The following is a 25,924-nucleotide window of genomic DNA, read 5'->3' on the forward strand; positions in this document are numbered from 1 at the left end:
TCTCTGCCTATTCCCTCTCTCTCTCTCAATGTCAAACACTGGGGAGGAACAAAAATAAAGTAAAAAGGCAATGAAAAAAGGACTCTTTTTGCCAAACTCATTGCTTCGTGGTTACAAAAATCTAGACTGATAACCTGTCCATCCTTTGCGCTGGGCTGCAGCCATTTGGTCATTCTGGTTCTCTGGGTATCCATTTGAGAGATATATTTTTAAAAACACGTTCTTGGCCTTGATGCAGGGTTAGAGGAAGACTGTGTGGAACCTAGCCATCTGGAGGTCAATAACCAGATGGAGCATGGAATCAGCTCTCTTCAAAATGGGTTTGAAGTGTGTGTGTGTGTGTGTGTGTGTGTGTGTGTGTGTGTGTGAGTGTGTTTATGCGACAGAGAAAAGATCTAAGGTGGTGTAACCTCTATGGCTCTGTGCTCATTTGACTATACTCTTCTAATCCATGTGACTGTAGTATTCTAAACCGTGTGACTGTACTCTTCTAATCCATGTGACTGTATTGTTCTAATCCATGTGACTGTAGTATTCTAATCCATGTGACTGTATTATTCTAAACCATGTGACTGTAGTATTCTAATCCATGTGACTGTAGTATTCTAATCCATGTGACTGTAGTATTCCAATCCATGTGACTGTAGTATTCTAATCCATGTGACTGTATTATTCTAAACCATGTGACTGTAGTATTCTAATCCATGTGACTGTAGTATTCTAATCCGTGTGACTGTAGTATTCTAAACCATCTGACTGTAGTATTCTAATCCATGTGACTGTAGTATTCTAATCCATGTGACTGTAGTATTCTAATCCGTGTGACTGTAGTATTCTAATCCGTGTGACTGTAGTATTCTAATCCGTTTGACTGTAGTATTCTAATCCATGTGACTGTAGTCTTCTAATCCATGTTACTGTAGTATTCCAATTCATGTGACTGTAGTATTCTAATCCATGTGACTGTAGTATTCTAAACCATCTGACTGTAGTATTCTAATCCATGTGACTGTAGTATTCTAATCCGTGTGACTGTAGTATTCTAAACCATGTGACTGTAGTATTCTAATCCATGTGACTGTAGTATTCTAATCCATGTGACTGTAGTATTCTAAACCATGTGACTGTAGTATTCTAATCCATGTTACTGTAGTATTCTAATCCGTGTGACTGTAGTATTCTAAACCATGTGACTGTAGTATTCTAATCCGTGTGACTGTAGTATTCTAATCCATGTGACTGTAGTACTCCTGTTCAGACAGATTTGTGTGAAATATGCAGATAATGCTCCTTTTTTATCAAGTTCCCACATTTGGCAAAAGGGGACAGTCGTAGCCTGACAGCATCAGTCAACTGTATTACCATTAAACTGTTTCTGGGCTTCTTCTAAAACGTGCCCAGCGTTTGAGCTAAATGACTGTGGTGTGTTTTTATGAAGATCTGATCCATCATGGGTGAGCTCTCCTAGCTGTTGAGGGCAGAGAGAGGAGATGAGAGAGCAGGACGTGAGCCATAAGTCATGAAGTGCTTGAGTCATGCTACCTGTGGCAGTGTGTGTTGAGTCACTGTATTTGGAGAACCCCTGTAGTGGTGCTAAGCTAGGAGCTCTAATCCCTACTGAAAATCATTACGGCTGAATTATTGATACACAGCTCACCATGAGCCCTAAGAAAAAGCCACCGATGGACCCTCCCATTTTCCTTCTGTCTTTCTTCCCTTTCTCACTATCTCTCTCTTAGTTCCGTTGCTCTCTCTCTCTCTCTCTCTCACTCTCTCTCTTCATTTATATAACTCATTCTCTCTCTCTCTCTGTCTTTCAGTCTGTTCTCCATACCTTTATTTTCTCCAATTTAAAATCCACACAACAGGTACTTCTGTCTTCACCTCTCTCTCTCTCTCTCTCTCTCTCTCTCTGTTTCTTAAATGTAAAGAAGTATTAAAATGACGCTGAGAGAGTTGAGGAGAGTAGAGTAGAGGTGTCTGAATGCTGATCGTACTACAGACAGACTCGATAAGGAGCTAACTGGGTCTACAGAGGCTTAACAAGAGCCTTGTGTGCATTTGGTATCTAATGACTGACTGACTGGCCAATTAGCTGCTAATAAGTATAGCTAATATTAGTAAACCTAGCCCTCTGATCTAAGTAGGGTTTTTAGATTTTTGTCACACCATGTCACGTAACCTTTGACGTTCAGGAGACTATTTAAACCAACTGCCTGTGAGGAAGAGTTCATGATATGCCCTCCAAAGCAGCTCACAGCACATCATTCACCATGTGTTAGTCTCCGGATACTTTCAATCTTTCCCTTTCATCATTTCTCCACATTTTACTGTTTATTCTTCTTTAGGGCTTATGCTTTACCACTGTAGAGTTTCAGCACTGAGAACTAAACTCAGAGGGGCCCTCAGAACTCTAAAAATACACAGAACGATTTATCATGGCATGCAAATACACCAGCCTAGCATTTCTAATTATCTTGCAAAGCGCTACATGTAGCCCTCGGCGAGTGGGTATGCTAATGCTGGATATGTGTGGAAGTGTCGTTTTCACGCGGGTCTGAGGGGCTACTCCGCTATGAGCTCAGCTAATCTAGGTTAAGGCAATGCAAGAGTCTGGTTTTGTATTCCAGCACCAGTGCTTTGGATGTTTTAATTTGAAATGCCAGTGATTTGACAGTAAATTATTTTTGTTTAGGTAAGAGTCTTTAATGACTGATGTAGGGAGACACTGACCATTTAGATATGTATGTGATTGTTTTTATAGAAACCATGCGGTGGCACTTGACCGTCACAGTAAATAACAGTATAATGTTGTTTGCAACACTAAGATGCTTTTAGCCTCCTCTTGCTGAGTTTTCACAGAGCTAGACAGCTATATTAGGTCGGGACATCCTGACATCGCCATCAGCTTCTGCTGATTCAGTAATGGACAGAGACATGTAGTTAAATCTACTGTTCTGAACAAACGCAGCAACAGCAACAGCAACAACCACAATAGCAACATCAACAACAATAACGACAACAACGACAATAGTGATATGGACATCTGAATATAATGAATTCTGTTTTCTTTTTTAATTCAGTTATTTGACACCTACAACTTACTGTATTATGAAATTTAGTATATGGAAATATCTTAAATCAGGACTACTTTTACCAGCTTCATGATTGTGATTAATCATGATTATTGATTAATGATTAATTTTCAGTGAAAGTAGTGTAAGACCAAAAAAAAAAAAAAAAATTGCCTTATGCTACTGTCACCATATTTTTTTCTGACACCCTCCTGTTCATTTCCTGTTCTGTTCATCTTGACATTATTCTGTACTGTGTATAACAATACCTCACATTACAGTAGAGGTCCACAGATTCACACAGCTCTGACTATTTAAGACACCTGGGTCCTGTTTCAGAAAGCAAGTTTAGTGAAAACTCAGAGTTAGTTAACTCAGAGTAAGTAGTAAACCTTCTAATAGAAGAGCCCTATGGCTTTGTTTTGCTAAGAGAATGAAGCCATAGGGCTCTTCTATTAGTAGATTTACTACTTACTCTGACTTAACTGACTCTGAGTTTTCACTAAACCCACTTTCAGAAACACAGCCCTGAGTATACCCAAAGGCTCAAACCCATGAGTTAGCGTGTGGTCATGGTCACAGTAGAGGTTATGGTCTGTGAGCATAGACATGTATAGATAGAGTTCCATTCTCACTGACCCAGTGCATTGCCTGGTCAGTCAGCTTCCAATTAAAAATCACATATTGATCAGCCCTCAAACAAACATCATCCATCTTCTAGATGGAAAATGAGATGGAAGCGTGTGTTTCCAATGGCGAAGCGGCTGTGTTTCCGGTCTGGTGTAAATATAGACAGGACTACCCCCTCCTCAGTCACCTCTCTTTTTCCCTCCCCAGGGGAAGCTGAGGTTTCTCAGATGGAAGTTCATTGGGCTAAAGACGGAGGAAGAGGAGTGATTGTTGCAAAAAAAAATATTTTTAGCGTCCTGCATCTCCGCTCCCCCACAAGCCCCTACCCCACTCACCGTGAAGATGAAAGCTGTTTTACATGCATATCTGGAGAGAGGTGCTGGTATTCATTACTGTAGAGATTTACACAGATTAGAAAGTACACCCACAGCAAGCCATGTGGTAAATCGCAACACTAAATGCACACAAAATTTATTCAAATAAACTGGATGAATCTTGGCTATCAGACAACTGAATCAACAACTCATTGAAGTCCCTTTGTGTTTGTTCTTCTCGCTGTAATTTTAATGCTTTCTTTGCGAGGGTATTTTGGTTTTTTTGTAAATTGTGGTTTGCCTGATAAGACCCAGAGGCCTGATAAGATCTTGATGGTTTTTGAAAGCTGAGAAACAGGGATCAGATCGTTCTGTGCACTTGTAATGAGGAAACCACCCACTACCACTGACTTGCCATGTTTTCATATGGTTTTGTTTCGCTCTCACTTTTAGAAATGATCTCTGTGCCCGCTGTTTACATTTTCTGTGATAATTTTGGAAAATGTTATCTCTCAAGCAGCTCACGGAGCCTGTTCCAACATTACTACTTGGGCTTTCAAGACCAGTCTAAAAACAACCCAACTGATTATCCTTAAAATATTTGCACGTATCCCATCTGGAAAATTCTCGTCTCCACAGACACACAGTCAGTCACTGGTTGATGTCATTGTAAAAGAGATAAACCAGCCAATACAGGATGATATCTGTTAAAAAATCTCTCTCTATATATATACATATATACATATACAGTATATATACCGTAAATTCTCAAATAAAAGCCTGGTCCCAAATAATGTCGGGGGGGGTGCCACCTGTTTGGCCAAATAAAGGCCGGCTCCAAATACAGGCTGGGTAAAAAAACAAAAACAGATATAGATATGTATATTGCATCAGCTTAATTAAACAATTTCGCGTTGTAGCTTTCACAATAGCACAGAAACTTAAAACGATGTGTGCTGTTTCATTTGCATTATGATCTTGTAGATCATAGTAACACATTAAATAATTACCTCTCTCTAATAATAGCCTGTCCAAAATAAAGGCCTGGTTCTTTCTTTATCTGAGATGAATAAAGGCCCTGGCCATCATTGAGAATTTATGATATATATAGCTGGATCCCAAACAAGAAATATATAGCTCAATATTTACAGTTCTTCCTATAAATTTTAGCTCTCACTGTGGTGAACCTTAGTATAAATGGATTCATTATTCTTTATCGGTTGAGGAGCCGGGATGGTAGAGTGATCCAGACATCTTTAGAGGCTTGCAAGAAAGGAAGTCCGATATCTCTGTGGTCTCACTGGCCCAGGTCTGTGTGTTCCTCTGTAATGCTAACACTGAGGGAGGCCAGGAGAGGAGGCAAAGGAGGAGCAAGGGTAGGATAGTTTTCTCTGGAGCAGTTGGGCTTTGCGATTAGAGACTGGTAGGGAACATTTGATCTCCCCCGCACTCTCATCATTGGTAGCCGATATCTCTGTCCTATAATCGAGATCTTGCCTTTCGCTCGATATCTGCTTTCTGCAGCACTTTTCTAAACGATTTTTCTCATCTCAAGAGCTAAGGATGAAAACGGCACATACCTTGTTTTTCTTGGAAAATGACTTAACTGAAGGAGTTGTCAATTTCCTACACCTGGGGCCTCTTTAAAGTTAAAAGATACTGTCTGTCTTTCTTTCTTTCTCTCTTTCTTTCTTTCTTTCTTTCTGACTTTTTTTTAATAAAGGTAGGTGGCAGAGGATAAGACTACCTTGGTGAATAAGACTGATCCACCCCCGGATTGTTTCAGTGGGAGAGTCTGTGTGCAGGGCTCTGTCTCATTCTGTCTGCCTGGCTAACGTGCCCAGATTGCAATGACATTCTGTGGATTTTCCCCCTGGCAATATCATCAATATTGTGTGGCTCTTGATGAATATACATATATGTATGTATGTATGTATGTATATATATATGTGTGTGTGTGTGTGTGTGTGTGTATGTTTGTCTGCACACTTAACATTCATTTCCAAAGATCAGTCAGAGGTCTTGTGATTTGGGAGTGTGTCAGAAAACAGTTCAAATCAGTGATGACTGCCTACAGTGAAGTCTCAGTAATGAAGGAGACAGGAGTGAATCTGTTCCCTGTGTCAGAGATATGAAATGACTGCTTCATGCTAAACAGTGCAGGACTGGGGGTCATGAACACATGAGAACCAAACAAATGTTGTTATACCTCATCATATCATCATTTAGTATCAGGTGTTTCTATAGTTCTCACTCCATAAACAATAACAAAAAATAGTTTTTGAAAGCTACTTTAAATTGGAATGAAAAAATCAGTTTTTTCCCTCTCTTTATGACTAACACACCTGTTCTCTCTCTGTCTCTGTGTCAGTCTCTCTCTCTCTCTCTCTCCCTCTCTCATTACCTTGTTATAAATTGTTTTGATAGGAGAAGAGTTGTTTGTGAGAGAATGTGGCATGTTCAGTTGCAGTCTGAGTACCAATGTCAGTGTTTGAATGCTCTCCCTCCTTCTCTGCCACTTTTCTCATTCTCTCATGTAAATGAAGGTCATTAGGATTTTTTTTTTGGGAGGGGGGGGGGGCAAGTCTATCACTCTTGTGAACTAAATTTCATTTTGCTTGCGCTCCAAGGCCTGTCATGCTGGGCCGTAATTTGATTTACCACACGAGCCAGATTATTGCTCATCTGTTGCTCCAAGAGAAAAATTATAAATATAAAATAAAATGAGTAAGGAGTGAGTGAGTAGTGAGTGAGTGAGTGAGTGAGTGAGATGGAGAGTAGATACCCCAGCACAGATAAGCTGCCAGGATTTTGGCATTGCAGCAGAATGTCATCCAAGCATCTCTTTCTATTTTTTAACGTAGTCTAGCATTCGTCCGAACATCAGACATGCGATTTAAAAGGAGAGCGGCGCAGTCTTCGCCGTGACATCGACGTGACATCAAAACAACATTACTGAAGTAGCAGGGAGGCATCAGCTGAAGATCAGAGTTTGGAATGTAGTCTAGCAATTGTTCCGAACGTTGGACGTGCAATTTAAATCGAGCTCTGAGTAGTCCACCCCGTTACATGGCTACGCTTCGAAACAGCATCGCTGAAACAGCAGGGGAGACGTTGGCTGGAGATTAGAATTTGAAAGGCAGTCTAACACTCATCCAAATACTGTACCTTCAGTTTATAATGAGAGAAGCACAGTAGGTAATGTGGCGTCGCTATAACGTCAAAGCAGCATTACCGAAGAAGCAGGAGGATGCTGGCTGAAGATCAGAATTTATTGACGCAAATCAACACAAGTCATATACCCACACAGCACACATGTATGTTTGAGATGTCCATGCGACGCTTGCCAATCCATCCAGAGGGTGTCTATTGTAGGCAGTTTTCTTGTCGGATGGAACAGAAAAGAACAGAGATCTTGTAAACACCAGGTCCCTGTTGAAGTACACCATCCAGGAGGCAACAGGATGTCAGCTAAGGATCAGGCAATGGTATCTCAGTGCGCCAAGACACAAATGGCCTAACATAGATGTGTTGTCAGTGGGTTTACAAGCATTGCATAGAGGTTTCAAAGATATATGTGCATGGCGTCCGGACATGCGGTGCTTATGGTGATTTTGTGTCGATTAACGTCGATAAATTCTGATCTAAGGTTGAAGATAAATTTGTTGTATCTGGGTAAGAAATGTGTGAAAAGTATGAGAAAGAGATGTAGAATGTTCCAGAATGAGGATTTGTAGGTTGTATAGAACTATCCACAATCCAAAAGATAAAACCTTTGAGTTGTTCAGACATTCTATTTCTCTCTGTACACTTATAACTTAGCAGGGGAGCTGGCGCATTTGAATTGAATAGCCCAAAACCCCCAACTGCCCCACGCCTCCCACCCCCACTTCAGGCCCATTGGGTTTTCCCAACACTGTGCCAGGATTTCAGAGTGCCATGACAGTGAGGCAGTATGCCTTCTGCCCGTCCGTCATCCACCCCCGTGGGGCTGTCATTCTACCCGCTCTCCTGGTCTCGGTTGGCCTAGTGAAGCTTTCACATGTCCATCACCACTGCCGTAAAGTACAGGGAACCAAGAGACAAGGAGAGAATATGAATACACTGCCTTCCTAATGCCACAAAACACACCTGATGTGTTTACACTCAGCAGAGATGAAAAACTTCGCAAACCTCTGCAGTCCTCTTTTTGTCATTTCATTTCATTCATTCATTCATTCATTTCATTCGTTCGTTCGTTTGATCGATCGTTCATTCGTTCAATCGTTCATTCATTCATTTAATTTTATTTTGATAATGCAGAAGACTTTTTCAGACAGTTTGTACACATTGTGTCAGTGAACTCCTTGGTTGTCCTTGCTTGTCCGTTATGTGAATGATTGGAAGACCTACGGTTGTATCTCAGTAAGACTGGAGGAATCGTTTCCACTCAGCCCTCTCTCTGATGCTGACATGTCGGTGTGAAGCACAGTGTCCCCACAATGTAACAGATATACTCACACAGCACTGTTTACAATGCACAGCTCTGTTTGAGCTCAGAGAGGAGATGCAGTGGGCAAGCCAAACTGTAGCCAAAGCCCTTCCAATTGATCCCCTCTTCCTTTAAGCTGATTTTTTAAGTGAAAATCATGCAGCACTGTCAGCGCATCATCTCATGGAATCCCTCCTCACCAACTCAGTCAAAGCCTTCCCGCTTTCTTCTGGAACATTCTTCACCCATTCCATACTGCTATGGCTTAGCTTTAGTGCTTAGGGCCTGGTACTGTAACATTGCAGGGAAAGAGAACTCAAAAATTATTTTTAAAAAATGATCAGAAAAGCTGTTTTCTTATTTAAGTTATATCCTTTCAGTCAACAGTCCTACGTGTGTCACAGCCTGTGCAAAAGAATCAGCAGTCGGTCAAGTACGTCTGGGTTTGGACAGCAATTGTGTGACAGGAATGCTGGTACTTACTGGTTAGCACTTGTATTGAAACCATCTTTAAACTTCTGTTTGAGTTGGTGTGGATAAGTCAGTTAAGGTACATAGATAGAGTTAGAGGTAATTTAGGGGTAATTTTTAAGTAATAATTCTACATTTTTGGGTACTATGGTAACATGGCATGATACTGTTAAAGTGTGTGTAATAGTAATCTTTCAAATGTTCACTACTGGTAAAAAGTTACTTAATATCCCATTTTCCATGCTGTGGTCACATTATTTGGTAGGCACACATGCCACACTAATCAACTTTTAATAGCTCAAATCGATTCGTAATACTCATAATATAAATTGCAAATGGAAAGATAATCCTCAAAGGTGCATGACTTTTGGAAACCTCTTCAGCTGAACCCTGCTCTGTATTGGTTTTACTCAGTTGTAAAAACATGGAAATGTTCAACATTGAAACTGAACAAAGAGAGAAAAATATAGAAATAGACTCTGTATGATTAGTACTAATGAGTTTTATTTTAATGTAACATGCAATGTATCACGATCTTCAGGTACATTTCTGTGACTGTGTGTCTCCTGTGTTTGAATGAAGGGGTGCCGTATCCTCTGATCAGATCCCTCACTCTCTCTGCTCCTTCATTATCATGGAACATCTCCTCTAAAGAGGAGGCACGGACCCCCCAGTGTCCAGGCTGAAGTGACAGTGTCTCTTCCCATTTCTCCGTATTAGTCTCACAGTAATCCACTAAATGCCTAATTTACTCCACACCCCTCACACTAATAGCTTTTTTTGCCGTGTATGTGTGTATGTGTGTGTGTGTGTGTGTGTGTGTGTGTGTGTGTATGTGTGTGTGTGTATGTGTATGTGTGTGTTCACTGACTCAGGCTTCAGAGAGCTAGGTTATACACTGTGGCTTCACGTCAGACAACTCTCCCGTTATGGAAAAACCCTGTCCAACGCAGAATAAACATGTTTCCATTCTTCTTTCACATTCATCATTCACATTCATATTTATATTCATCATATTCATCAAAGATATGACCTTGCACAGACCTTTGCCACTGAAACTATAAGTGCTGAATATAAAACATTGTGCTTCATAAAGCTTATACATCACAGATGTAAACATAATAGATTGTCTGTGTAGGGGCATAGAGTAATTATTGTTTGTTCCACTTTATGTTTGAACTTGACAGTTATTGGAATGGCTTGAATATTTATAACGGCGCTGAATTACAGTGTGATTATTTTAAGAGTGTGACATTCAAAGGGCCATAACAGTGAATTAGTCTTATGTTTTGAGTTCTTAGAGATCAAATTCAGAAGAGTTAGGATCCCTAATGGTAGTAGTCTGAGACTGTCTTCTTTACCACTGAGACTAAAGTGCATTGACTTCAGTTTACTTAGAAGTATGTGTGTGTGTGTGTGGTGTGTGTGTGTATGAGAGAGGGAGAGATATGCTAAGGGGAAGGGATAAATCAGGTCTCTAATGTAATTCAAGGGAGAAAGAGAGAGAGGGAAAAGAAAGAGAAATAAAAGCAAGAGGGGGCAATAGGATAGAGAGGATTCCCTTTGTCAAACATGAACAAAAATCATTTGAAAGAAGCTTCATTCATGAGGGCTGATATAAGGAGTTTCTGAGGGACTCAGTGACCTGGGGGGATAATGGAGCATTCTTACAGACCTGAAAAATGACTGGACTCTATACATCTACTGCTCGTCATTTTCACGGCTAGATCTTGCCATCGCCGCACAATCTCTCTTTCTCTTTCTGTTTTTGCACTCCCCCAACACATGGGTAATTATGGAGAAACCTCCAGTGCAGCTAATTGGTTGTGTAGGCACTGTGGGTAAGACTGAAACTCTGTCAGGGTTTTCTTTCTTTTCTTTTTTTTGGGCACAGGGGGCGGGGTGGTGGTGGTGGTGGGCGGAGGTGGGGTGGGGGGGTCGACATTACATTTCAGAGTGTGATTTATCCTTTCTGTCCTCTCTTAGGTACAATGTGGACACCAGGAGCTCAAACATCTCTAAGCATGTAAGTCTTCAGACAGGAACTGTATGAGTGCTGTCCTTCTCTCCCCTGTCTTATACTGAACACAAAAAACTCCACTTTATAACAACTCCTCCTTTCATCTGTGTGTCTGTCTGATCTTGACCCTTTTAAAGGCACTGCAATTCTCTAAGTGGAGAGACAGATAAAACAGTATTTGCTCTGCATGCATTCTCAGATGAGCCGGGGACTATGTGTTTTTAACCCATATGGGCTGAGTGGGTGAAACAGTTGAAATTGTACTGAGTTACTGGAGATTTTAGCTGTTATAGTGAAGTCTGAAGATGCAAAATCATTACCAAAGGACCTTGGATGGAGTAAAGCTTTATTGGCAATGCACTCTCCTCACATTCAATCTATGGCTGAGTGAGACTGCTTAATCACACATGTACACACCCATGCACACACACATACACGCATGCACACACACACACGCAAACGCGCACACACGCACACTCTATAAACACGCATAGACATACACACACACACACACATACACGCGCACGCACACACACACGCACACACACACACGCACACACACACACACTCTATAAACACACATACACATTCACACATGCACACACACACATGCACACACCCTATAAACATGCATATACATTAAGTAGTGCTCTTATAGGCTTTTCAGGCCATGATGCCTGTTCTTAAATGATGTGTTCAGTACAGTAGGTTAAAAAAGGTGAAAGTATGAGTTTTATGATGGCACACTGCGCTGTATGGGGTCTTTGAGAGGAATATAGCAGATTAAAGTCCTTTGCCTCAGATGCTTCTCTTACCAAAACTGAGGGAAATCTTCTGTTTTTAGCGTAAGTGTGGAGAGCTGAGGAAAGAAAGGAGAAGAATAAAGGTAGAAATGTAAAATGGTGCCACAGGCCAAGGCTGCTGGGCTGTTTCATCTTCACCAGAGCATAAGTAACACTGACAGTGTCAACAACAGTTTTTTACCTTCTTACTTTCTTTTTTTTTTTAAGAAATGACAAAAATGTAAAACTTAAAAATTTGCCTGTGATGTCCCTTAAAGGTCCTTGTTACTTGCTTTGTTTTGTGTAAAACTGTCAAAAGGAGCATTTGTTTTGCTGCGTGGTGACTTCTAAACATACTGTCACAGTCCAAAATATTTTGCCCCCCCATGTTTTTACAGGTGCATGTGGCTTTTTTCCAGAAAAAGTAAAATGGTCTTTGACCTCTAATGATTAATCTGTCTCATCTTCCTGATGGTCGGTGGGTGAGATCTGGGAGGGGAGGTCTGACAGTGTATGACTGTAATACAAAGCGTTATCTGTGCTGAAATCCATAAAATGATCTATGCTAAAATTCATAGCATTATCTGTGCTGAAAAACTTCTGCAATCAGAATTCCCCCCATCTAAAATCTTTCCATATGTCTGTCTGTCCATTTGTCTCTTTGTCAGTTTGTCTGTGCCTTCCATCTAGCATATCAATGTCAAATATGTTCAACAATAAAATGAGAAGGTGAAATGATTTTCATTTTTGACAGCTGATTTCTATTTGTTGTCTTTCATTTCAGATTTTAAAACTGACATCTTTTTTTGCTCCTCTTTTGCCTCCATTGGATGAGTAGAAAGTAAGTATTTATTACTGTGTAAGTGTCTGTGTTTTCAGTTTTAGAGGTTTTTTTTTTCAGTTTTCAGGTTTTTTCTATGAAAAGTTAATGCAAAAAGGAGGTTATCTGTTTGCAGTTTTGATTGTACAATGTTTCTGTTAAATATTAAAGGCATACCTCCTCAAGACAATACCAGCATTGACAAAGGATCTTCTATAAGGGTTCTTCTTGATACTAGGAGCCATGAAAAAAAAAGAAAAAAACAAACAAACAAACAAAAAACAAGAAAAAAGCAAACCAAGAAAGTTACCACATGTGTTGTGATAGAATCGTAAAGTCTGTGACTGTAGAGAACTCTTGTGTTTCGTTTCCATTTTTATCATCATAATCATTTTAAACAGCCAAACTGGTTTACCAGATTAAAAAGAGAAAAAAAGAACAATTTCTGAGCCAAATCAAGCAAAAGTAAAAAAGAAAAAAAGAACCAGTCACTCTGGTGGAAAAAGCACTTCAAGAGTTACCATTTTTGAACTCACTTAATGGCTATTTTTAATTAGATTTATAAATCCCATTAGACTCAGAGCTTTGGAAAACATGGAAAGCTCACATAAATAAGACTGAACATTTTGGAAAAAGCTCGTCCTGTACTAACAACCACCGACACTCAAAAAGGTGACAGTGAGGGATAATAACATAGCTTAATAACATAATAATATATTTTAATAACATGACTTAATAACACACTAACATAGCTTAATAACATAACATAATAGCATAACTCGACTCTAGTGTGCTGCTATCGCAAGTGGCAGCCCATTACAGCAGCTCCTACAGTTTTTAACTTTCTTTGACTTTTTCACTGGTTTTTCCTTCTTTTTCCATCGCTCTAACATTACGCTTGAGCATGCCTTTATCTCCTTCATTTATATTTTTCTTGATTGCTAGTTTAATTAGTCAGTTGTAGTTTTAGTTTAGTTTGCGTACTTGTGTTTGTTCGTGTGCGTGTCAGACCAGACAATGCCCACCTACACGAGAGAAGTGCTCCTGGAGCATCAGACTCGAGTGGGGGTGCTGCCGGCAGACATACCTGCAGAGCTGCAGAAACATTGGCAGGAGGCGAGAGCCAGTGCGAAGGCAAGGGGAAAGGCGAGAGAGGAACAGGAGACTTAAACCTTGCCTTCCATCGATTTTCATGGGGAACATGAGATCGCTTACCAACAAAATGGATGAACTTACAGCATTGGCGAGCAGTCATTGTATCGGGAGGGCAGTTTATTGTGTTTCACGGAGATATGGCTGATGGGAATATACCGGACTGCTCAGTTGAAATAGCCAGCTTCATGCTTGTGTGAGCGGACAGGGGGCAACAGAGCAGTAAGAAGAAAGGAGGAGGTGGAGGTATAGCCGTCTTTGTTAACTCGAAATGGTGTAACCCTGGGCATGTAATAGTGAAGGTGAGCATATGTACTCCAGATATAGAACTGCTGGCTGTGGGACTGAGGCCATACTGTCTGCCTCGGGAGTTCTCTACCATAGCTGTTGTTATATACATTCCACCATCGGCGATGGCTGTGTGCGCATGTGATGTCATCCACTCTACTGGGATTACAATCATAACACTCCAGCGCCTTCATGACAGTCAAAGGTGATTTCAGCCATGTCTCCCTCTCCAAAACCCTTACTAACTTCACCCAGTATGTGCAAAGCAAAACAAGGGAGAAAAAAATCTTGGACTTGCTGTATGCCAACGTAAAGGAGGCATACAACTCCACTGCCCACCCTCCTCTCAGTAGTTCAGTACAAGCCTGTAGTCAGACAGCAGTCCGCCACCGCCAGGACTGTGAAGGTGTGGTCTAGAGAAGCTGAGGAGGCCCTGCAGGACTGTTTTCAGACCACAGACTGGGACCTGTCCCTGGAGGACCACGTGAAGGATGCTGAGGAACTCTCCCAATGTATTACAGACTTTATCCGGTTCTGTGAGGACAGCGTTGTACCCACCAAGAGGGTCCGCTGTTGTCCAAACGATACACCATGGATTAACAAGGACATTAAAGCCCTCCTCAACATGAAGAAGAGGGTTTTCATGGCAGGGGTTCAGGGAGGAGGTCAGAGCTGAAGAGGGAACTGAGGAAGGCCAAGAACAGCTATAGGGAGAAGCTAGAGGGAAAGCTACAAAAGAACAACACAAGGAGGTGTTGGATGGGTTAAAGAGGATCACTGGAGAAAAAAACCTAGGTCCAGCCGTGGAAGGAAGCCAGGAACGTGCAAGTGAGCTAAACCTTTTTTGTCCAATCCACACCTCAGCTGCTACCCTCCCCTCTCTATGCCTCCCTGCCACTGGCGATTACCTCGCGACTGACACTTTCCCCCAACACAGATGCCACTGGACATCTCAGGCCCTGTTTACACCTTTGCATTAAGATGCGATTTTGGTGATCTGATCACAAGTGGACAGCTCTAAGAACGTCCGTGTACACCTGGCTTTAGAATCTGTGTCTTGAATGACCACTTGAGATCGGATCTCACTCTCCCGCTCTATATGCAAATAAGCACATAATTCATTTCCAACACGTTACCCCTTTCAGAATTTCAGTTTTGTTTTGTTGATTGGAGATAGTGCTTATGACATTTGAGATATCAGACAAATTTGGTGATCATTGATAGCTGTTTTGGGACATTAAGGCACGTTAAGCTGTTTAATGTGTGTCAACGGAGAGGAAAACCTTTAACATGAGATTATGACCATACTCCTAGGATTTCGATTTTGATTTTTTGACAGGAGGAGGCGTTTCTGACAAGAGATGTCCGAGAGAAATTTGGTGATGGTTTATCGCAGTTTTGGAACATTAAGCCATGTTAAGTTTTTTCACGTTAAACGTTGTTGTTTTGAATCGGCAGGAGGCATCATTGCACTTCCCGTGCCTAGTGTGTTGGAAATTAAAAGAAGAAGAAGAAGAAGAAATCAAAACAATATCCATTTTGCCTGTTGTTGTTGTTGCCTGTTGTCATACTTTAATATGGCGCCATTGGCGAGCGAATGTGTACATACGTACTTCCGCGTAAGCAGGGGACGTCAGTTGAGTAGGCGGTTGCTCAATGTGGTCGAGTTCGCATTCGTGTTTACACTGCTATAAGAATGTGTTCGTATGCGGTCCAGACCACCTCTGAATGTAAAATGTAATGTAAATAAAAAAAAAAATAATGTAAATCGCCATGATTACATACACTATGAATTTGTCCTCTACATTTAACCCATCCAACACACCAGTACTGAACACACACACCAAACACAGGAGCAGTGGGCAGCATTCCTTGCATCTGGGGAGCATTGGGGTTAAGCACCTTGCTCAAGAATCAAACCGGCAACCCTCCAGTCACGAGCCTGGTTTTCCGACCTTTAGGCCACGGCTGCCGTGTGTCCTGAGTGATCGGATCTCGATGTGACCTTAATGCACATTGGATGCGTTCACACCTGTACTTTTGAGTTGTCCACTTGTGATCAAATCACCAAAATCGGATCTTAATGCAAGCTGTAAACAGGGCCTCAGTGACCCCTCCTCCCCCCACCAGCCCAGTCATCGCACCCAGCCAGGTGAGAGAGGAGCTATCCGAACTCCGAATCAACAAAGCAATGGGTCCAGACATCAATCCCAGGGTGCTTAAGGCATGTGCCTGACAACTTGCAGGAGTGTTCCAGCACCTATTCAACCTCTCCTTGAGGCTGAATAAGGTGCCCCAGCTGTGGAAGACCTCCTGCATTGTTGCCCAAGAAAGGATGTCCCAGTTCTCTCTATGATTACAGGCCAGTGGTACTGATGTCGCACGTCATGAAGACCTTCGAGAGGCTGGTTCTGCGCACCTTAGGCCCTTGGTGAGTGACTCTCTGGACCCTCTGCAGTTCGCATACCATGCCCAAAATGGCGTGGAAGATGCCATCATCTACCTGCTGCACAGGGCTTACTCACACCTGGAGAGGCCAGGAAGCACAGTGAGAGTCATGTTCTTTGACTTCTACAGTGCGTTCAACACCATCCAGCCCCTCCTGCTTGCAGAGAAGCTCTCAGCCATGCAGGTAGACCATGGCATGTTGACCTGGATTACAGACTACCTTACCAACAGCATCAGGGCTGGGGAGACCAACAGACTAAACAAGCTGGTGAGGAAGGCCAGTTCTGTTGTTGTTCTACAATTGGACAGTCTGGAGGCAGTGGTAGAGAGGAGGATGATGTATAATATCAGGACCATCCTGGGCAACCCCTCTCATCCCCTCTACGATGAGCTGTGGCAGATGGGGAGCACCTTCAGCCACAGGCTCATCTCCCCCAAGTGTAAGACGGAGTGATTCAAGTGCTCCCTAGAAACCTTCCCTCCACGCCAGATTTATTTATCTACACATACCCTGGACTAAACACACTCTAACTCACCCGGTCACCTGGTTTTTAATCTATATATTTACTTTGGACACTAATATCTAACACCGAACCTCCTGGTCATTTGTTTACCGCTCTTATCTTGCCTTTTTGCACTTCATGTACTCTTTGGACACTGTAAACACCCAACCTGTTCCATGCTTTTGTTTATTGACAACCATCATAGCTCTTTGCACCTTTTGTACTACATGTACAGTTTGTGCTCTTGTGTTATTATAGTACATTATATTTATTTTATTGTATTTTTATCTTGCATTTTTTTATCTATACTTGTTTGCCCGTCTTTCTTTCTTTCCGCTGCTGTTAACACCCAGATGTCCCCACCTGGGGATTAATAAAGGCTTGTCTTGTCTTGTCTTGTCTTGTCTTGTCTTGTCTTGTCTTAATAACCTAATGACATAATAGCATAACATAATAACATAACTTAATAACGTAACTTAATAACTTCATAACATATCTTAATAGCATAATAAGTAGGGGTGTAGCAGTATGCAAAAGTCACAGTTCGGTACGTGCCTCAGTTTTGGAGTCACAGTTTGGTACATTTTTGATACAGTGAAAAAAAAAAAGATTCATGCAAAACATGAATTTTCTTTTAATTTATTTTGAATTTAACTTGTAAACATCTAAAATGTGCCTAAACAGGAGACCTGAAGGATACAGGAGAGTCCTCAATCTCTGGGTTTGCAGTTGCCATGCTTACGATGCTACATCACTAAACGTGTGCTAATTCTGTTGCTAAGCTATGGCTCTGTTATGGAATCGGAGAGGAAACTGAGTTTTTAATTTTAGTTCCACACACAGAAATATAAAGGAGAGGGCACACTGTATCTTGTCAAGTTTCACTCCATTCCTTAACATTTCGGTCGACTGACCATCAGAGCATTAAAAGTTCTGCACGTAACGTACGTAGTTAAAGCTAGACTATATTCGCTCGGATCACAATGTGCACCAAACCGAACATCCTGTACCGAACGGTACGCTATAAATACGTGTAGCGTTACACCTCTAATAATAACATAACTTAAAAACTTAATAACATAATAATATAACTTAATAACATAACTCAATAGCATAACATAACCTAATAACATGCCGTCCTGTTTTGATTTTGACTGTTGTGGCCTGTGAAGCCCTTTGAGACTGTAAACAGTGATATTGGGCTCTAAATAAACTTGAAACTTGAAACTTGAATAACATAACTTAATAACTTAACAGCATAACTTAATAACATAATCATATCTTGATAACATAACAACATAACTTTATAACATAATAACATAACTTAATAACTTAACAGCATAACTTAATAACATAATCATATCTTGATAACATAACAACATAACTTTATAACATAATAACATAACTTAATAACTTAACAGCATAACTTAATAACATAATCATATCTTGATAACATAACAACATAACTTTATAACATAATAACATAACTTAATAACTCTTTGTGATGGGAAAGTGGAGAAAAAAAAAGAAAGGATGTTCTGCTGACGTGTGATGACACTGTGTGAGGCTATGGAGGTTGTTTATTCATTCTTTATGAAACTTGATGTTTACAGAGATCCTTGTGTTTTCTGGGTGATATTTTGGAATTTATTGTGGAATATAGAGATGTGTTGAGGAGACTGTGTCTGGTCCATGGAGCGATTTTTGGACTGTAGCTCCGCCCTGTAGAGGAATCATGAGAGCCGTTGGTTGACCAGTTTGTCAGTGTGTGGTGTGAGCATTATGATTTTTCACACTTCCCTTTGACATGTTAAGTAATTCCCTTTTTCCTCAGATAGGAATAAGTATAGATTTTAAGACATCTTTTACAACTAAAACACACTGGCACAAGGTATTTAAATAAACAAGGGATGTGTAGAATCATTTTAGACATACTTTCATTACATGCATGTGTGATATAATGTAATCTCAGTTCTTTGGGTGTTCCCCTTATTTTGTCTGCCCTATTTATCCTTACCCAGGGTGTATAGAGAACCTGTTACCCATAGACTGTACATGGCCTTACAGAAGGCGAATATTTTTCTGTTCATTTAACACATTATCTCAACTCTGTAAACAACTGCTGTTGCACCATATCTTTTCCCTATGCTCATTGACATCATGCAATGATGATGATGATGATGGTGATGGTGATGGCGATGATGATGATTGTTATGATGGTAATTTTTTTTCTGTTCCTGATACTATGACTCCAAGTGATTGATGTGCGACTGTCCCCATTTTATTTTTTATGTCTTTTTTTTTTACACTGTTGCTAGGTAGTGGATGTCCTCTCTCATTCTTTATTTTCTTTTTTATCATGGTCATATTCCTCATAATCATGGTGAACTAAATGTTATTTTCCTGTGGGTCAAAGGTCATGGCTAAGTCTAAACAGGCTGTGTTTATTTTGTGTATTTGTGTGATGTTTGTGTTGTTAGGACTTCCTAGGGCAGACGTTCTGTACCCTGGGGGAAATTATCGGCTCTGCAGGTGGTCGTGTGGAGAGATCGCTGTCGTAAGTCAAATTTGTTCCCTTCATTACATTCAAATTCAGAAAGACTCACTCACTCTCCCAACTGATAAATGGATTTGTTTTTATTCTGATCAGTACAGAATGCCGTGTGATATTAGTGATTGTTCATCCATTCCACTGATCATTTCAGTGGGGAAACTAAAAGCAGTCACATACCAACAGGTCAGATTATAACCAGGCTAGAACTGCGATACCCACAGTTCTCTAAAACAATGCATTTGTACCTCTTGTCAATGCAGACATGGTACACCTGAGTGCACTATCAGCTGAGTCTCTCATTGGAACATTCCTATCACCTTTCTCTTGTTTGTTATGCACAACCTGCAGTGAAGCAGTTCCCCAGTTCGATCCTTTGGTTCATATTTTAGCACTGATATCTCTATTGAGTAGCTCTCAGGTCTGTGGTGGACTGGGTGACACGAAACACCTGGTAACCTCTATCAGACAGCTGACTCCACTGATTAGCATCATTATAACAGTTTGTGCCCATAGTTCATAAGAACCAGTTAGAGTGTACACTAAGCATACTAAATTGTTAACAATGGTCCTAAGTGCTCTGGTGAATACATTCAGCTGAATATCTCTGGTAGGGCTTTTCTGGCATACAGCATTCACTCAAAAATAGACCTTGCTCTTTGCTAGTTGTTTGCATTTATACAACTGTTATCATGAGTACGGTACTTGTGCTGTAGTTTGTGAGTTAGATTTTAAACAAATACTGAGAAAAAGAAAAAAATCCAGAGTATGTGTAGTCTTAACTGGTCTAACCTCCAGTTTGTGTGGTTTCACTCACAGTCACAGTTCCTTTCTTCAGACTGGTATCTCTGTTTCTGGGATGAACTGAGGTCTGTTGAGGCCCATTGGACTTAAATACTGGATTCAGATTAGAACAGATCATCGTATTCAGATCAGTGTGTTTTTTCATTGGCTGAAAAATAAAGCACTGAACAAAAAAGCTAAAGTTAATGAACAGGATATCGTACCTGAATATCTGTTAGTGGTATATTGCTTGCATTGCCTGTATTCCAATAACGTAATCCAGTCGACCTGGTCCAATAGGAGCAGATGTCCATCATTCTCACTGGTTACCTTCAATTGTGGATTCAACTTGTGTTGCTTTAAAATCCATTACAAACAAATATCCCGCGACTGCCATCTCCCCGTTAAGACAACGTGTCCTTGACGAAAGCAGCATCGCTCCTGTTTGACAGCCCAATATGTCAGTCTGCTGTGAGTTAGACCACTGTTAAATGAATGAGTGCCCTCTATCTCTCCTCCATTACCCCTTCTCATCCCCTCTTTTTTTGTCCCTCCCTCCCAGTTTTAACATTAACGTGAAGTTAATGGCTTGATCTGATGTTAAGCATTTGTTGCATTTTTGATTCATAATACAGTCTCAGATTAAAAAATAAGCAATAATACATAAATAACATAAGACAGTTATAAAGCCAGGCAACATTTTAATGATCTACGATGGAGAAAGTGTTTTGGTTTAATATTGCAAAACAGCATTCTAATAAAGAATATGCATTTCACAGTTGACATTTTGAATAATGAGACATGTTAAGTCAGCAAGTGAGATTGGACACTTGTTTCTGAGAAAACCCTGTTGTCTGTAAATGTGATTCTCACTTTATAATTTGCTAGATAAACAGCAGCAGAGTTTTGTATGTGGAGGCGGCGGTTTACTTTATCACACATACACTGGTCAGTATCTGTGGTCGGTAAAACACCATCAGTACTGCACTAAGCTGAAGCCACTTTAATGAATAACGCCAACGTGGGGGGAGGGGCAACTTCTGTACCAGCTCCATGTTCACGTCTCCCCGAAAGATCCACGTACACTTAAATATGTCTTTTTGGGGGTGGGGGAGGGGGGTCAGGGTTTTGTCAGGGTTTTGTCTGACTTGTTCTTGCTGGACTTTTTTGTGATTTCATTGACCTCTTAATGAAAACCGAGAGGAACCAACAGAAGATGCAAGTTTTTTTATTCTGTCCATGAATAGTTTTTCAGATGATAAAACTATGCTCATTCTCTTCATGAGAGGCCTCTGGGAATGCCTGCAGAATCATACAATAACTAAATATAATTCAATGACATTTTACTGTAATTGCACACCATCGCAATGAGCTACTGCAAAGTACAGCATGGTGTGCCTTAACGTGTCTTAACAGTGATGGCCTTAAATGTAGGTTTGATTCTGTTGAATGTTCTCAAACACTGTTCTGTAATATCATTTTGTAGCAGTCTTCTGCTTCACAGAAGTATTTTTACACACTTTAGCAGCAAAGCAGGGGTTTACAAAACTTATAGCTGGCCCTGTAAAAAAGGAAAAAAAGACAAATCGTCAAAATATCTAGTTACTGAGGAACAATCACAGAACATCAAAACATGCTACAGTTTTCTGTCATCCATGTGACCTCACACCAACAGGACTGACACCATAGATGACACTGTTATTTTGGAAAGATGTTGCTCTCGTAAGAAAGACAGGGATTCATAATGGGTGACTGCAGAAACCCTGAAGTTGAAATATTATCAAAGAAAAAAGTCTAGGGGGGGGGTGGTTTCTATCACACTCCACAAACCTTGATATTGATTTTTGAATGTTAATGGCATTATCAAAGGTATTTTATGATTAAGAGTACATCTTTGCTGAACTCTCATTTTAAATCGCATTCTCTTTTCCTGTCCAATTCACTATTGACAAAATGTTTGTGGAGCACCTACCCAAACTGGAATCCAAAACTCGAGTTTGCTGACCCAGTGTGTAATTAGTGAAAAAAATGTGTTGGTGTTGGTTGACATCTCAGGTGTCTGCCTGCAAAAGATGTTTCAGTCCAGGAGTTTCAGGGGAGTGCAGTTAAACATATTTCTCCACTGCCTCAGAGCTGAATGTAGACCTAAACTTAACCTTGTTTAAAATTTGCCTTGCAGATCAAATAAACTTCACTATCTGTGTAATGGAATTGTCAGCAGTTGTGGGTGGAGTCCAGTGCGTGTGAGATAGGTGAAATAATTGGTTGTGTAACTGCCCATAAACATGACATCATAGTCCATCCTTCACTCTGACTCTGAAGTTTCAGTCTGGGTTTCAATATGAAAATATAAAACTTTTTTTAAATGACTTCACATAATGTTGATGAGGAATGAGTACTGACATGAATATTTAGTGCATTTATGAAAAGGCCAAGCCCAAGGCTGTGTTTTATGTTCTCTTAGAGAAGGGGGAGAGGAGAAAAGAGGAATTATTGAGGTATCAGAAGAGAAGAGGAGAGGAAAAAAGAAGAGCAAAAAACAGATGAATTCAGAAATAGAATAAGAGAGCATTTGATGTTTCAGCTCCGTGATATTGCTCTCACACTGAAATGGGTCACGGTCTGTCTCTCTCTCTCCTTCTCCTTCTCTCTCTCTCTCCCTCTCTCTCAAAAAATACATGGAATGCTTCACTCTTGACTGGCATGTTTCTATGGTAACTGAGAACACATGTCTCAATCTCCAGCGATCATTACATTTCTGTTGAATGTATCCTTTCTTTGGATAGTCTTTTTCATCTTTCCATCAATTTTTCTGGCCTAACAATAGAACAGAGGGATAGAGTGTAATATCTCAGGAGAGCTTGATACAGTATCACTACCATCAGACATCTCTGACGAGAGAGGGGAAGGCCGTCTAACAATGGCTGGGTGACATAAACCAGGGGAAGTCCAGAGACATTAGGTTCATTAAATCAGGGCCTTGGTACAGCAAAGAGACAACTATGACAAAAGTTCTGCTGTAAGGACACACTCTTTTACACACTCAAACACACACTCACACACTCACACACACACATGCATGCACACACACTTACACAAACACATACTCACACTCAAACACACATACACACACATACACGTACACATACACACACACACGCACACACACATTAGACACACACACATACATAGAAAGAGAGAGCTTGATAAATTTGTGATGAATAATATATGCGCATAGTTTAAAAAGGTATGAGCATATTTTGGTTGATAATTTTGTGAACTGATGATTATTGGTGTGTTCAGCTGTTGATTACAGATGGAATGTTTATATTTTCTTACTTTTTTATGCTTTCACAAAAAACAACCCCAGAAATGTAGAGCATGAACAAACAGTATTTCAGCTCCAAGCTCATGTATCCCCCATACAGTGGCATCCCCTCTGTCACACGATGCATTGGTTCAGTCTGATCAGCAGGCCCGATCACTGGACGCACACACACACACACATGTTCTATGAGATGAGGGACTCCCTGTTGCTATGTATCACTGACCAATCAGGCCTTGAGATTTCTTATGTGTGATACATTTGTGCCAGGCTCTGACTGCAAAGGGCACAGATTAAACTATGATTCATTTCTGACTTAACAACTTCATGTCATACACACACACACACACACACACACACACACGCACACCTACGCACACTTTGCACCCTTTTCCATTATTTAACAGATAGACGCTTCTGACCTACATAAAATGGAGGCAATTTTTTCTCCTTTAATTTATTTCCATCCCCTCTTTCCAATTTAATGACGTCAGTCCAAAGAGCTAGGGTTTCTCTCTCTCTCTCTCTCTCTCTCTCTCTCTCTCTCTCCATCCCCTCCCTCCCTCCTTCCCTCAAGATTAGAAATTCAAATTGGTATGTATGAGCTTCTTTTTTCTCCAGACTCCTTGAGTCGACTGTGGCTTTGATTGAGAGACCCTAGATAAATTTAAAAAAAAAAGTTTAAGTGAACATTCCAACCCCCAGAGCCTCTAATAGCATGTTTGGGGATTCCAGGTCTCAATGGACGCGCTCCGTGTAGCATGCACAGCAGAAATCCCCAAAATTGAAGAAAAAAAAAAAAAAGGAAAGGGAGGAGCTAGACTGGCAGCACCTCTGCTAACTCTCCCGGTGTGTGACTGAGAGCGGTGAGGTATTCTGAGTTTGTTTTTCGTTTAATCAGGAAAATGATGTCTCATTCGCCGGAGCCAGACACAGATGCACTGTATTGGCAATCTGTCTGATTAAATATTTAAGGACCATATGCAGTGGTGCTTGATGTGTCTCAGTGGAGTTGGAATGATGGTCCAATAAGTGGCACAGAACCAGACCTCTCATTCCCCTTTATTCTCACGCCAGTCTCAACCAATCCTCTTCCTACTCAGGAAAACTTTGTGACTCTGCGCTTCAGAAGTACTGTATGTGCGGCTGCTTAACTTTGATGTCACTGCTGGTTTAAATAGCGGTAACCAAGACCAAACCCCGGTCTCAGCGGGCCACTCTGCATGTGGTTTTTCTCCTCAGCATACCATGTGTTGTGTAAGATTTATTGAGCTGATTTGAATTTCAAACAAAGTTCAGACTATGACATAGAGCATGTTTCACAGAATAGTGAATAGAATAGAATGGAATAGAATAGTGTGGATTAAAAATGTATAACAGCCGTGAGGGTGAAAGGACGATTTGACTAAAAAAATATTTATGTCCTTTTTTTCCTGTTACCAGAGCACTTGACACTGTGGTTTTGCAACACTCAAACACACACACACACACACACACACATGCACGCACACACACACACGTGTTTGTATATTTGTATATTTCTTCAAGATATTTCTGTAAAAATTTGCGTGTGTGTGTGTGTGTGTTTGAGTGTTGGGGGAGGGGGGGGGGCATGGCCATGGAGATTAGGCCTTAGTTAAGGGGACTGAGTGTACATGTACTGTGTGTGGAGGGTGAGACAAGGCTCCATTTACCAATAATATTTAGCTGTATGGATATGAGGGCTCAGAGCTGAGACATTCTGTGTAAGGTTATTTTGGAATAGGCACACATGCACACACACACACACACACAATCGCGTGTGCGCGTGCACACACACACACACACACACACTTTCATTTCACTGCGTTTATGGAAATGGTTTGATCTGATTATGGGAGTTACTAAGGTAAATGAAAAGGCTTCTTTTCCTGTCATGGCTAAATTACTTGTCTCCTGGGTTTTTATTGTGCCCTTCCCTACACTCAGGGTGGTATTAGGCATCAATTCAGTTAGGTTTCAAGGTTAACATCAAGGTGAAACTAAAAATAAACACCTGGGACGTGGTAGGAAACGACCCTCAGTACGTGGCAGATGGGAGCCTCTCTGCGTGTCCTCTCTGGAGGTATATGTGAAGCGCTTAGAGATCCTCTTCTCTGGAGACAGATCCTGCTGTATTATTCTTCATTCACTCCTTATCTTCAATCTCCAAACCTTCTTCCTAGGACAAAGAAATGAAGTAATTAGCCCACTTTTACCCAAACATCCCAGTCTGTTCCATTCTTCCTTCTCCTCGATTCAGAGACAAAAGAA

The 25,924-nt window shown here is 40.8% G+C and overlaps 1 protein-coding gene across 1 annotated transcript in view; it reads left to right on the forward strand.

Annotated features, from left to right (window-relative positions):
• The window catches only part of cpne9 (copine family member IX), a 101,119-nt gene that overhangs the window by 22,507 nt on the left and 52,688 nt on the right, over positions 1-25,924 (forward strand). The window contains exons 5-7 of the mRNA XM_030776621.1: positions 10,947-10,986; positions 12,489-12,491; positions 19,454-19,530. Of these exons, the coding sequence (XP_030632481.1) occupies positions 10,947-10,986; positions 12,489-12,491; positions 19,454-19,530 (120 nt within the window). The remainder of the gene's footprint in view (positions 1-10,946; positions 10,987-12,488; positions 12,492-19,453; positions 19,531-25,924) is intronic.

Source organism: Chanos chanos, chromosome 6 (genome assembly GCF_902362185.1).
Source record: "Chanos chanos chromosome 6, fChaCha1.1, whole genome shotgun sequence".
In the NCBI taxonomy this organism is placed as follows: Eukaryota; Metazoa; Chordata; class Actinopteri; order Gonorynchiformes; family Chanidae; genus Chanos; species Chanos chanos.